The sequence below is a fragment of the Mobula birostris genome, chromosome 25 (genome assembly GCF_030028105.1).
Source record: "Mobula birostris isolate sMobBir1 chromosome 25, sMobBir1.hap1, whole genome shotgun sequence".
NCBI classification, from domain to species: Eukaryota; Metazoa; Chordata; class Chondrichthyes; order Myliobatiformes; family Myliobatidae; genus Mobula; species Mobula birostris.
This window is the reverse complement of record NC_092394.1, coordinates 286,418-298,781: the sequence shown is the minus strand read 5'-3', so window position 1 is coordinate 298,781 and position 12,364 is coordinate 286,418. Positions and strand designations below refer to the sequence as shown.

The following is a 12,364-nucleotide window of genomic DNA, read 5'->3' as shown; positions in this document are numbered from 1 at the left end:
AGATGGAACAGGCATTGAGGAGTATGGGGATACAATGGGAATCTGGCAATGGAATAAAAGATTAGTCATGATTTTACTGAATGGCAGTGGGCTTGAAGACCAAATAGCTACTACTTGATTTTTTTATGTTATTATATTTACTGATTATCTTCATTTCCTTTTTATTTATTAATTCAACAGGTACCCAAGGTGCAAATGTAAGTGCTTTTCACATGGAACTGGCACAAATCGGATTCGCGGCAGATTACTCTAGTGATGTAAGATGTTGTTAGATTTTATAAAATCTGTGATGTAGTCCATTTTTATGTTGATTTTATGAATGCGAGTTACAGGTCTTCTCTGGGTTATATCAGGATTCCTTTCCTGAGGATGGTCCATAACACAAACAGCTTGTAAGTCAGAAATGCAGCGAATTAAAGCAGTTAAACCAGGTGTTTAACTCAAACAATTTGATGTAATGAACCGAGTTCCCACACTGCAGCCTGCTCCTGTAGTCCTGTAGCAGCCAGCAAAACCATTCTGCTGGTCTCCTAAATTCTCATTTGTATGTCTGAGCTGTCAAGTTGAGCATCCGTAACCTCTAGATGACTTGTAAATGAATAAAAAAGATCGAGGGCCGCTAGTTGCCCAGGTATATGTGCCAATTTTCTAATTTGTGTCAGAATTACCACTTGTAGTTTCATTTTAAATTCCACATTCTACTGAATTGAAGCAATGTGCTTGTGATGAGAGCAGAACTCTATAGACACAACGACATCAGTTATGAGAACAACATTATTAATTCAATTTCACCCAGTACAAAGAGAAACACTGAATTGATAGTCACTGCCTTTACCTTGAAACTCTTGACTAAAGCACAAGCTCTTTCCCTTCTGCTGTCCTGTTAGATGCAGATTTTCTTCCTCTTGGTTACAGAGTCATCAAGCACAGAAAAAGGCCCTCAGTCCACTCCGTCCATGCCAATTGTCAATCCCCTCAAAGATATAGAATCATATAGCATTCAAACACATCATTTGGTCACTGTGTACATATTAACTTGCTGCCACTTTGTATTAATTCTGACATTTCTTGGCACATTGCCAGCCTGAGAAAGATATTAATATGACAAGCAGATTGGTTGAATGGCAGAAGGCAAAGAGTGGGAATAAAGAGGGCCTTTTCTGATTGGCTGCCAGTGACTCTATAACTCTATTAAATTAATCCCTGGGGGAATTCAGGGGATGCAAGAATATAATTGAGAAGGAAATTAGAAGGGCAAAAGGGGTCATGAGATAGCTTTGGCAGAAGAGATGAAGGAGAATCCAAAGAGATTTTATGTACATTAGGAGAAAAAAAAGAGTAACTAGAGAGAGAATAGGGACATCTTCGTATGGAGGTGAGGAGATGGGTGACGTCCTCAATGAGTATTTTATCTCTGATTCTGTTGCGGAGAAGGAGATGAAGACTTCAGAACTTGAGACAGTTAATGTGGATGTCTTTGGGATAGTCTGCATTACAGCGAGGGTAGGATTTTCACAGTGAATTGTAGGAACCTGAAGAGTGTTGTATAACAATAAGACTGAGGAGATGGTCAGGCTGCATTTGGAATATTGTGAACAATTTTAAATTGTGAATTTAAGGAAGGATATGCTGGCCCTGAAGAGAATCGAGAAGACTTGAGAAAGAATGATTCCAGGGATGAAAGGCTTAACATTTAAGGAGCATTTGAAATCTCTGGTTTGTACTTGATGGAGTTCAGAAGGATGAGGGATTAAACCTACTAGATGCTGAAAGGTCTGGATAGAGTGGACGGGAGAGGATGTTTCCATTAATAGGTGAGTTTAGGATCTGAGGGTACAGCTTCAGAATAAAGAGATGTCCCTTTTAAAACTGAGACGGTGCTAGAGGGCAGCACAAAGTCTGTGGAATTTGGTTTAGGGTTACAGAAAGGAGGTGGGACAATGGGGTTTAAAAACTGTCGTTTAATTGTGGAGCTGTCTCAATGGGCTGAATGGTCTTACTCTGCTTCTGTATCTTATGGTCTCATTAGATACAAGTACAAGGTACGTAGACAAGGTGGTGAAGAAGGCTTCAGCTTGGCACTAGTCTTCAGAAATCAGGGAATTAAGTATAGAAGTCGGGCTATTACAATCATACAAGATATTGGTGAGACCGCATTTGGAATATTGTGTCCAGTTTTGGTCAACTTCTCATAAAAAAAGATGCATTAAGCCGGAAAGAGTACAGAGGAGGTTTATGAAGATGTGCTGGAACTTGAGGGATTGAGTTATGGAGACAGGTTGAGCAGGTTGGAGCATTTGAGAATGAGACTGTCCTTTTTTCCACGGGGCAGGGAAGAGGAGTGTGTATTGGATGAGAGTCCTACAGAAGTCAGGAGAGAGGATAAAAGGATCAGATTCAGGCACGGCCAGTCATTTTGGACTCCGCAGGCTTAGAAAGTATTGGCGTCAGAGGCCTAACCTCAGCTGCAAATAAAAGGAGGGTAGGTTCAAGCGGAACGGCCATTGTTTGGAGCGGCTATTGACAGAGTGTGTCAGTGATAGAGTGACAGGCTTTGGCTTAACAGGCTTCGGGATGAATAGGCAGAGGAACAGTTAAAAAGAGGAAAGCTTTTCTCTTTTTGTTGTACAGTTGTCAGGATGGAATTCTCCTGCTGTCAGATGTGGATATTTTGTTGTACAGTAGTCAGGATGGAATTCTTATGCTGTCAAATGTGGGTATTTGGGATACCTAATGGCTACAGCTGTGGGAAGTGCACCCAACTTTAGCACCTGACTGACTGGGTCAAGGAGTTGGAGCTGGAGTTGGATGTACTCGAGATCATTCAGGAGGCTGAAGATATTAGGGACGAGACTTTTGAAGAGGTGGTCACATCCAGAGTACAGGCTTTGGACAGAAGATGGGTGACTACCAGGAGAAGTAAGGGGATAAAGTCGTCATTGCAGAGTTCCCCTGCGGCCATTCCCCTCTGCAACTGGGATACTGCTGGGGTGGGGGGTGGGGGGAGATAGCCCATCAGATCATAGCAGTATCTGCTATGTTGATGATACTATAGCTGGCTTGGAGCCTTGACAGGGAAAGGTAAAGTCAGGCAGTATAGTAGTTACAGGGGACCCAATAAGCAGGGGGACAGAAAGAGGATTCTGTAGCGACAAAAGAGACACCAAGATGGTGTGTTGCCTCCTAGGTGCTAGGGTCCATGATGTATCAGAGAGGGTGCAGGATATTCTCAAGAGGGAGGGGCAGAGTCAGAGGTTGTGGTGCATATTGGCACCACTGACATAGGCAGAAAGGGTGAAGAAGTCCTACACAGTGAGTATATACAGTTAGGAAAGATGCTGAAGAGAAGGACCTCCAAGGTTGTAACCTTGGGGGGGGGTCGGTACAGGTAGGAATGGCGTGATGGCATAGATGAATGAGGGGCTGCAGAGATGGTGCAGGGGACAGGGTTTCAAGTTCTTGGAACATTGGAACCTTTTCTGGGGAAGGGGTGACCAGTACAGGAGGGATCTCACCTGAAATGGAGGAGAACCAATAACCTGACTAGGAGGTTTGCTAATGCTGCTCGGGAGAGTTTAAACTAGTTTTGCAGGGGTCTGGGAACCAGTGCTCCTGGTCAGGATAGCTATAGATAAGGATAGGCATGGTGGTTGTGGGTGAAGTTTAAGCTGGAGTAGGGCAAATTACGAGAGCGTTAGGCAGGATAAAGAACCATTAACTGGGAATGCTTTTTCTCTGGCAAGTCCACATCATTCATGTGGAGGGTGTTTAAAAGTCAATTGCACAGAGTACAGGAAAAGTATGTTCCTGTTAGAAGGAAGGATGGGGGATAGAAAAAAAGAGAATTTTGGATGTCCAGAGAGGTGATGAATTTAGTCAAGAGGAAAAAGGAAAAGTATATCAAGCTTCAGAAATCAGGATCAAAAGAAGCACACAAGGATTATAAAGCAGCCAGAGAAGAATTAGAGGGAATTCGGAAAGCCCGGAAGTGCCATGAAAAGTCCTAGGCTAGTAGGGTTATAGTGAATCCCAAGACATACATCAAGGGCAAGAAGATAACTAGAAAGAGAGTAGGACAGCTCAAGGATAAAGAGCGGAATATTTGTTTAGATGTGAAGAATATGAGGAAGCTACTTAATGAGTATTCTGCTTCAATATTTACCAAGAAGAAGGATTAGTTGAGGCATTGAGTTCAAAAGTCAGGAGGTTATGTTGCAACTTTATAAAACTCTGGTTTGGTTACATCTCGAGTATTGTGTACAGTTCTGGTCGCCCCACTATAGGAAGGATGTTGAGGCTTTGGAGAGGGTGTAGAAGAGGTTCACCAGAATATTGCCTGGTTTAAAGGTCACATGCTATCACAAGAGGCTGGATAAAGTTGGGTTGTTTTCTCTGGAGCGTTAGAGACTGAGGGGAGATCTGGTAGAGGTTTATAAGATTATGAGAAGCATAGATAGAGTGGACAGAGAGTATCAGTTAATATTGGCCCTAACACCATGATCCATGCAATAATCGCCTGCTATAATCTTACAGGGCAATATTTTGCTTGGTGCTGTGGGAGCTTATGATTGGGCTGGAGGAGTAATGGTATACAACAAAGATAAAGGAAGAGAGCAGTTTCTGAATGAATCCAAAGGAATGTTTTCAGCTGCTTATGGTTATCTTGGTATGTAAACTTTCATCATATAACTTATCATATTTTTATTCATGTGACTACCTTGTGTTCAAGCGCTACACTTCAAACAAGCAATAAACTTAAATATATAGTATAGCAGCTCATCCATGCTCTCACCACACTCCCAGTGAAAAAAAGTTCCCCCTCATATTCCCATTAAACAGTTCACCTTTCACTCTTAACCCATCGTCTCTACTTCTAGCCTTGCCTAAACTTAATGGAAAAAACCTGCTTGCATTTCCCATCTCATAATTTTGTATACTTCTATCAAAGCTCCACTTATTCATCTATATTCTAAGGAATAAAGTCCTAAACAATTCAGCCTATTCAACCTCTCAGGTCCTCAAATCCTGACAAAATCCTTGTGTTTTCTATCCACAATTTCAACCCTATTGATATCTTTCCTGTAGGTAGGTGCTTAGAACTGAACACAATGCACAAAATTAGGCCTCACCAATGTCTTTTACAACTTCAACATAACATCACAACACCTGTATTCATACTTTATTTATGAAGACCAATGTCCCAAAAGCTCTCTTTATGACCCTATCTACTTGTGATGCCACTTTCAAGGAATTATGAATCTATATTCCCAGATTAACCTCTGTTCTACTGCACTCTCAGTGTCCTACAACTCACCATTCAAGTCCTACTCTGGTTTGTCCTCCAAATTGTGACACCTCAAATTTGTCTGCATTAAATTCCATCTGCCATTTATCAGCCCATTTCTCCAGATCCTGCTGCAAGGCGTGACTGGCTTCCTCACTATCTACTATACCCCAATTTTGGTGTCATTTGCAAATTTACTGATCCAGTTTACTACTTTATCACCCAGATAATTGATAACAAACAACAACAGACCCAGTACCGATCCATGTGGCGCTGCACTAGTCATAGCCTCCAGTCAGAGAGGCAGCCATCCACTACACTCCGTGGCTTCTGTCACAAAGCCAATGTGGAATCCAAATCATCATCCTGAATGCCAAACAACTGAACTTTTTTGACCAACTTTCCGAGCAGGACCTTGTCAAAAGCCTTACTAAAGTCCATGTAGACAACATTCACTGCCTTTCCTTCATCAATTTTCCTGGTAAATTTCCTTGAAAAACACTTTAGATTGATTGGACATGAACTTCCACTCATAAAGCCATGTTGACTATCCCTATTCTTTCCCTGTCTATCGAAATCTGGTCAATTAGATTACTTTCCAATATCTTTCCCACTACTGATTCAGACTCACTGGCTGATATTTTCCTGGCTTATTTTTAGAGCTTTTATTAAAAACAGAACAACATTAGCAATCCTCTAATCCTCTGACTCCTCACCTATATCAAAGAACACCTCTGTTATGGCCCCTGCAATTTCTGCACTAGCCTCCCACAAGGTCTCAGGGAACACCTTGTCAGGCCCAGGTGATTTATCCACCCTAATTTGCTTCAAGACAGAAAACACCTCATCCTCTGTAATTTGAATACAGTCCACAACCTCAATGCTATTTTGCCTCACTTCTACAAACACTGCATCCATATCCTGAATAAATAGACATGTAAGATATCCACAAGATTTAGAAACCATAGAAACCATAGAAAAACTACAGCACAGAAACAGGCCTTTTGGCCCTTCTTGGCTGTGCCGAACCATTTTCTGCCTAGTCCCACTGACCTGCACACGGACCATATCCCTCTATACACCTCCCATCCATGTATCAGTCCAATTTATTCCTAAATGTTAAAAAAGAACCCGCATTTACCACCTCGTCTGGCAGCTCATTCCATACTCCCACCTCTCTCTGTGTGAAGAAGCCCCCCCTGATGTTCCCTTTAAACTTTTCCCCCTTCACCCTTAACCCGTGTCCTCTGGTTTTTTTCTCCCCTTGCCTCAGTGGAAAAAGCCTGCTTGCATTCACTCTATCTATACCCATCATAATTTTATATACCTCTATCAAATCTCCCCTCATTCTTCTACGCTCCAGGGAATAAAGTCCTAACCTATTCAACCTTTCTCTGTAACTGAGTTTCTCAAGTCCTGGCAACATCCTTGTAAACCTTCTCTGCACTCTTTCAACCTTATTTATATCCTTCCTGTAATTTGGTGACCAAAACTGAACACAATACTCCAGATTCGGCCTCACCAATGCCTTATACATCCTCATCATAACATTCCAGCTCTTATACTCAATACTTTGATTGATAAAGGCCAATGTACCAAAAGCTCTCTTTATGACCCTATCTACCTGTGACGCCATTTTTAGGGAATTTTGTATCTGTATTCCCAGATCCCTCTGTTCTACTGCACTCCTCAGTGCCTTACCATTTACCCTGTATGTTCTACCTTGGTTTGTCCTTCCAAAGTGCAATACCTCACACTTGTCTGTATTAAACTCCATCTGCCATTTTTCAGCCCATTTTTCCAGCTGGTCCAAGTCCCTCTGCAGGCTCTGAAAACCTTCCTCACTGTTTACTACACCTCCAATCTTTGTATCATCAGCAAATTTGCTGATCCAATTTACCACATTATCATCCAGATCATTGATATAGATGACAAATAACAATGGACCCAGCACTGATCCCTGTGGCACACCACTAATCACAGGCCTCCACTCGGAGAAGCAATTCTCTACTACCACTCTTTGGCTTCTTCCATTGAGCCAATGTCTAATCCAATTTACCACCTCTCCATGTATACCTAGCGACTGAATTTTCCTAACTAACCTCCCATGCGGGACCTTGTTAAAGGCCTTACTGAAGTCCATGTAGACAATATCCACTGCCTTCCCTTCATCCACTTTCCTGGTAACCTCCTCAAAAAACTCCAATAGGTTGGTCAAACATGACCTACCACGCACAAAGCCATGTTGACTCTCCCTAACAAGTCCCTGTCTATCCAAATGCTTGTAGATTCTGTCTCTTCGTACTCCCTCCAATAACTTACCTACTACCAATGTTAAATTTACCGGCCTATATTTTCCCGGATTACTTTTCGATCCTTTTTTAAACAACGGGACAACATGAGCCACTCTCCAATCCTCCAGCACCTCACCTATAGACAGCGACATTTTAAATATTTCTGCCAGGGCCCCTGCAATCACAACACTAGTCTCCTTCAAGGTCCGAGGGAACACCCTGTCAGGTCCTGGGGATTTATCCACTTAAATTTTCCTCAAGACAGCAAGAACCTCCTCCTTTTCAATCTGTACAGTTTCCATGATCTCACTATTTGTTTCCCTTAATTCCATAGACTTCATGCCAGTTTCCTTAGATTTCCACCATCACTTTTGGCTCCAGGCATAATTATATTGAAAGTAATGGCATTATGATCACTAGATGCAAAGTGTTCCCCGACACAAACTTGCCCTGTCCTGTCACCTGCCCAGTCTCATTCTAACAGGAGTTGTAGTATCACACTCTCTCTAGTTGGGACTTGTATGTATTGATTAAGGAAACTTTCCAGAACACATTTAAATCATTAGATATACGAGCAGAATTAGGACATTTTGTCCATCAAGACTGTTCTTCCATTCCATCGTGGCTTTTTAAATATTCCTCTCAACCTCATTCTCCTGTTTTCTCCCTCCAAGAAGATGGTGGTTTTTTTAGAACACCTCATAGTTGAGCCCATTAGGGGATCTGCCATTCTGGACCGAGTTTTGTGCAATGAACTGGAATTGATATGAAAGCTTAAGGTAAAAGAGCCCTTGGGAACAAGTGACCATAATATGATTGAATTCATCCTGAAATTTGAGAAGGAGAGCTAAAGTCAGATGTATTAGTATTACAGTGGTGTAAAGGGAATTACAGAGGCATGAGAGAGGAGTTGGCCAGAATTGATCAGAAAAGAACACTGGCAGGGATGACAGTAGAGCAGCAATGGCTGGAATTTCTGGAAGCAATTCAGAAGGCACAGGATATGGACATCCCAAAGAGGAAGAAATATTCTTAAGGCAAGATGACACAACCGTGACTAACAGGAGAAGTCAAGGCCAACATAAAAACCAGATAGAAAGTAAGCTAGTTAATAATACTGAATAATATTTAATAATAATATTAAAAGTTCCTTCAGAAGTGTAAAAGAGAGGCAAGAATGGATATCGGATCACTGGAAAATGATGCTGGAGAGGTAGTAATGGGGGAACAAGGTAATGGCAGATGAATTGAAAAGTATTTTGTGTCAGTCTTCACTGTGGAAGACACTAGCAGTATAGTGGAAGTTCCAGCTGTCAGGGGTCATGAAGTGTGTGAAGTTACCATAATAAGAGAGAAGGTTCTTGTGAAACTGAAAGATCTGAAGGTAAATGTCAGCTGGACCAGATGGTGTACATCACAGGGTTCTGAAAGAAGTGGCTGAGGAGATTGGGGAGACATTAATAATGATCCTTCAAGAATGACCAGATTCTGGAATACTTCTGGAAGACTGGAAAATTGCAAATGTCACTCCACTCTTCAAGAAGGGAGAGAGGCAGAATAAAATAAACTATAGGCCAGTTAATGTGACCTCTGTGGTTGGGAAGATGCTGATCATTAAGGATGAGGTCTCAGGGTAGCTGGAGGTACATGATAAAATAAGTTGTAGTTGCATGGGGTTTCCTCACGGAAAAATCTTGCCTGACAAATCTGTTGGAATTCTTTGAAGAAATAACAATCAGAATCAGTTGATGTTCAGAAGGCCTTTGACAAGGTGCCACACGTGAGGCTGCTTGACAAGCTACAAGCCAATGGTATGACAGGAAAGATTCTAGCATGGATAAAGCAGTGGCTGATTGGCAGGAGGCAAAGAGTGGGAATAAAGGGAGCCTTTTCTAGTTGGCTGCGGGTGACTATTCATGTTCCACAGGGGTCTGTGTTGGGACTGATTCTTTTTATGTTACATGTTAACGATTTGGATGATGGAATTGATGGCTTTGTTACAAAGCTTGCAGATGATACAAAGATAGGTGGAGGGGCAGGTAGTTTTGAGGAAATAAGAGACTACAGAAGGACTTAGATTAGGAGAATGGGCATAGAAGTGGCAGATGGAATACAGTGTTGGGAAGTGTATGGTTATGAACTTTGTTAGAAGAAACAAAAGGGATGACCATTTTCTAAATTAAGAGAAAATACAAAAACCTGAGGCACAAAGGGATTTGGGAGTCCTTGTGCACAATTTCCTAAAGGTTAATCTGCAGGTTGAGTCTGTGGTGAGGAAGGCAACTGCAATGTTAACATTCATTTCAAGAGGACTAGAAGATTAAAGCAAGGGTGTAAAGTTGTGGTATTATGCAGTGCTGCTGAGGCCTCACTTGTGCTGAAACTGGAGAAGGTTCACGAAAATGATTCCAGAATTAAACATCTTGTCATATGAAAAATATTTGATGGCTCTGGGCCTGTATTCACTGAAATTCAGAAGAATTTGGGGTGACCTAATTGAAACCTATCGAATGGTGAAAGGCCTTGATAGAGTGGATGTGGAGAGGATGTTTCCTATGGTGGGAGAGTCTAAGACCAGAGGACACAGACTCAGAATAGTGGGGTGTCCTTTTAGAACAGAGATGAGGAAGAATTTCTTTAGCCAGAGAGTGATGAATCTGTGGAATTTATTGTCACATACAGCTGCGGAGGTCAAGTATGCATGTACATTTAAGGTGGAGGTTGATGGATCCTTGATTGGTCAGTGGCAGAAGGGATATGGTGGGGGGGAAAGCAGGAGGTTGGGGCTGAGAGAGAAAAATGATCAGCCATGATGAAATGGCAGAGCAGACTCAATGGGCCAAATGGCCTAATTCTGCTCTTGTGTCTTATGGTTTTATGGTCTTATAACAAAGAGGAGACTTTGAAGGCGATCTATGGTGATTTGAAGTACATAAGGTGGCCCATGTATATTGTAGCATGTTTGTGGGAAGGTCGGGAAAAAATTGCTGGGACCCCGTCAGAGGTATCTGTATGACCCTTAGACATGGGTAAAGTACCAGAAATCTGGAGGATAGCTAGTAGAATGCCCTTATTTAAGAAGGGCTGCAAGGACAAGGCTGGGAATTGCAGGCTTGTGAACTTGTCACCAATAATGGGATATTCCAGGAGAGGAGCCAGAATTTGGAAGGACAAGGACTGATTGATTAATTAATTATCTGTTTATCTAATTAATTAATTTTATTTAGCAATACAGAATAGAATAAGACATTCCAGCCCTTCGAGCCATGCCACCCAGCAATTAACGCTAACTGAATCATGGGAGAATTTACAATGACCAATTACTCTTCTAACTTGTATGTCTTTGGACTGTGGGGGAAATCAGAATACCCAGAGAAAACCCACACATTCACAGGGAGAAAGTACAGACTCCTTACAGAGGATGCTGTGATTGATCTCCTATGTCTGATGCCCCAAGCTGTAATAACGTTGCCTTAGCTGATATGTTTATTTTAAAAAAATGAGAGGTATAGGCAGTCAGAATTTTTACCCTAAGTAGAAATGTAACATTAAAAAACATAAAAAGAGCCTTTACTTCCTTTGAAATTTGCCTAGACTCAGCATGTCATCTAAAACATTGAGAAACTTCTACAGTGCATGATAGAGAGTATCCTGAATGGTTAAATTATGGCCTGGTATGGAAAGACCAATTCCCAGGAGCTGAAAGTCTAAAAAAAGAGGTGGATACAGCCCAGTCCATGTCAGGCAAAGCCCTCCTCATCACTGAGACCATTTACAAGGAGTGTTGCCGCAAGAAAGAAGCATCTAGCGTCAAGGGCTCTCATCATCTAGGCATTCATTGTTCCCTTCTCACCACTACCATTGGGCATGAAGTATGGGGGCCTTAGATCCCACACCAGGAACAGCTATTACTCTATAAGCATCAAGGTCCTGGACCAAAGTGGATAACTTCACTGACCTCAACACTGAACTGATCACACAACCTCTGCTTTTAGATACACATATGGATATGCAAGAAATGGAGAGATTTCTGTTATAATGCAGGAATCTTAATCTGGCATCATACTTTGCACAGATGTCATAGGCAGAAGGATCAGTTTCTGTGCTGCATTGTCCTATGATCATTGATCTAACACATTCTTTGGTTCTTTTCTATCTTACAGGATATCAGTGTTGCTGGCTGTCAAATTCATGACCTCTTGCCTAATGTAGTTTTCACATTTGTGTGGATAACTTTTTCTTACAACTTGTAATTTTGGTCACATTTAAAGTTTAAAATAGCAACCAGAAATTCTGGAAACTTTCAGTAGTTCAGGCAGCATATGTGGAGAACTAGTTCAAGCTCATATGACCTCTTGGATGGCGTGGTGGTGCAGTAAATAGTACGCTAGTGTCCAGCTCAGGTTTTATCTTCACCACAAGCGCTGTCTGCACAGTCTGCCTATGAATGCCTGCATATCCACTAGACATGCTGGTTCCTCCCACATTCCAAGGACATACTGGCAGTTTAATTGGCCATTAATTAAAACAATGAAAGGGAAGAGAATGGGCACAAATGAGAGAGAAAACATTACAGGGCTACAGTGAAGAAAGGAAAGAAGGAATGGGGCTGATGGCATGTTTTTGCTGTTTTGCTGACAGCCAACTTGGACCATATGATCAACAGTCATCATATTTGTACAATATAAGGTCATTGACCCTTCGCCATGGATACCACCAAACTCACTGAAATTAAACCAGACAACCATGATTATCTTGTTTAATTTCAGATTTCCAACATAAACAA

The 12,364-nt window shown here is 41.7% G+C and overlaps 1 protein-coding gene across 1 annotated transcript in view; it reads left to right on the top strand.

The window, feature by feature from the left end:
* Positions 1-12,364, top strand: part of LOC140187657 (integrin alpha-E-like) — a 308,395-nt gene that overhangs the window by 91,293 nt on the left and 204,738 nt on the right. The window contains exons 16-17 of the mRNA XM_072243179.1: positions 181-257; positions 4,534-4,666. Coding sequence (XP_072099280.1) covers positions 181-257; positions 4,534-4,666 — 210 coding nt within the window. The remainder of the gene's footprint in view (positions 1-180; positions 258-4,533; positions 4,667-12,364) is intronic.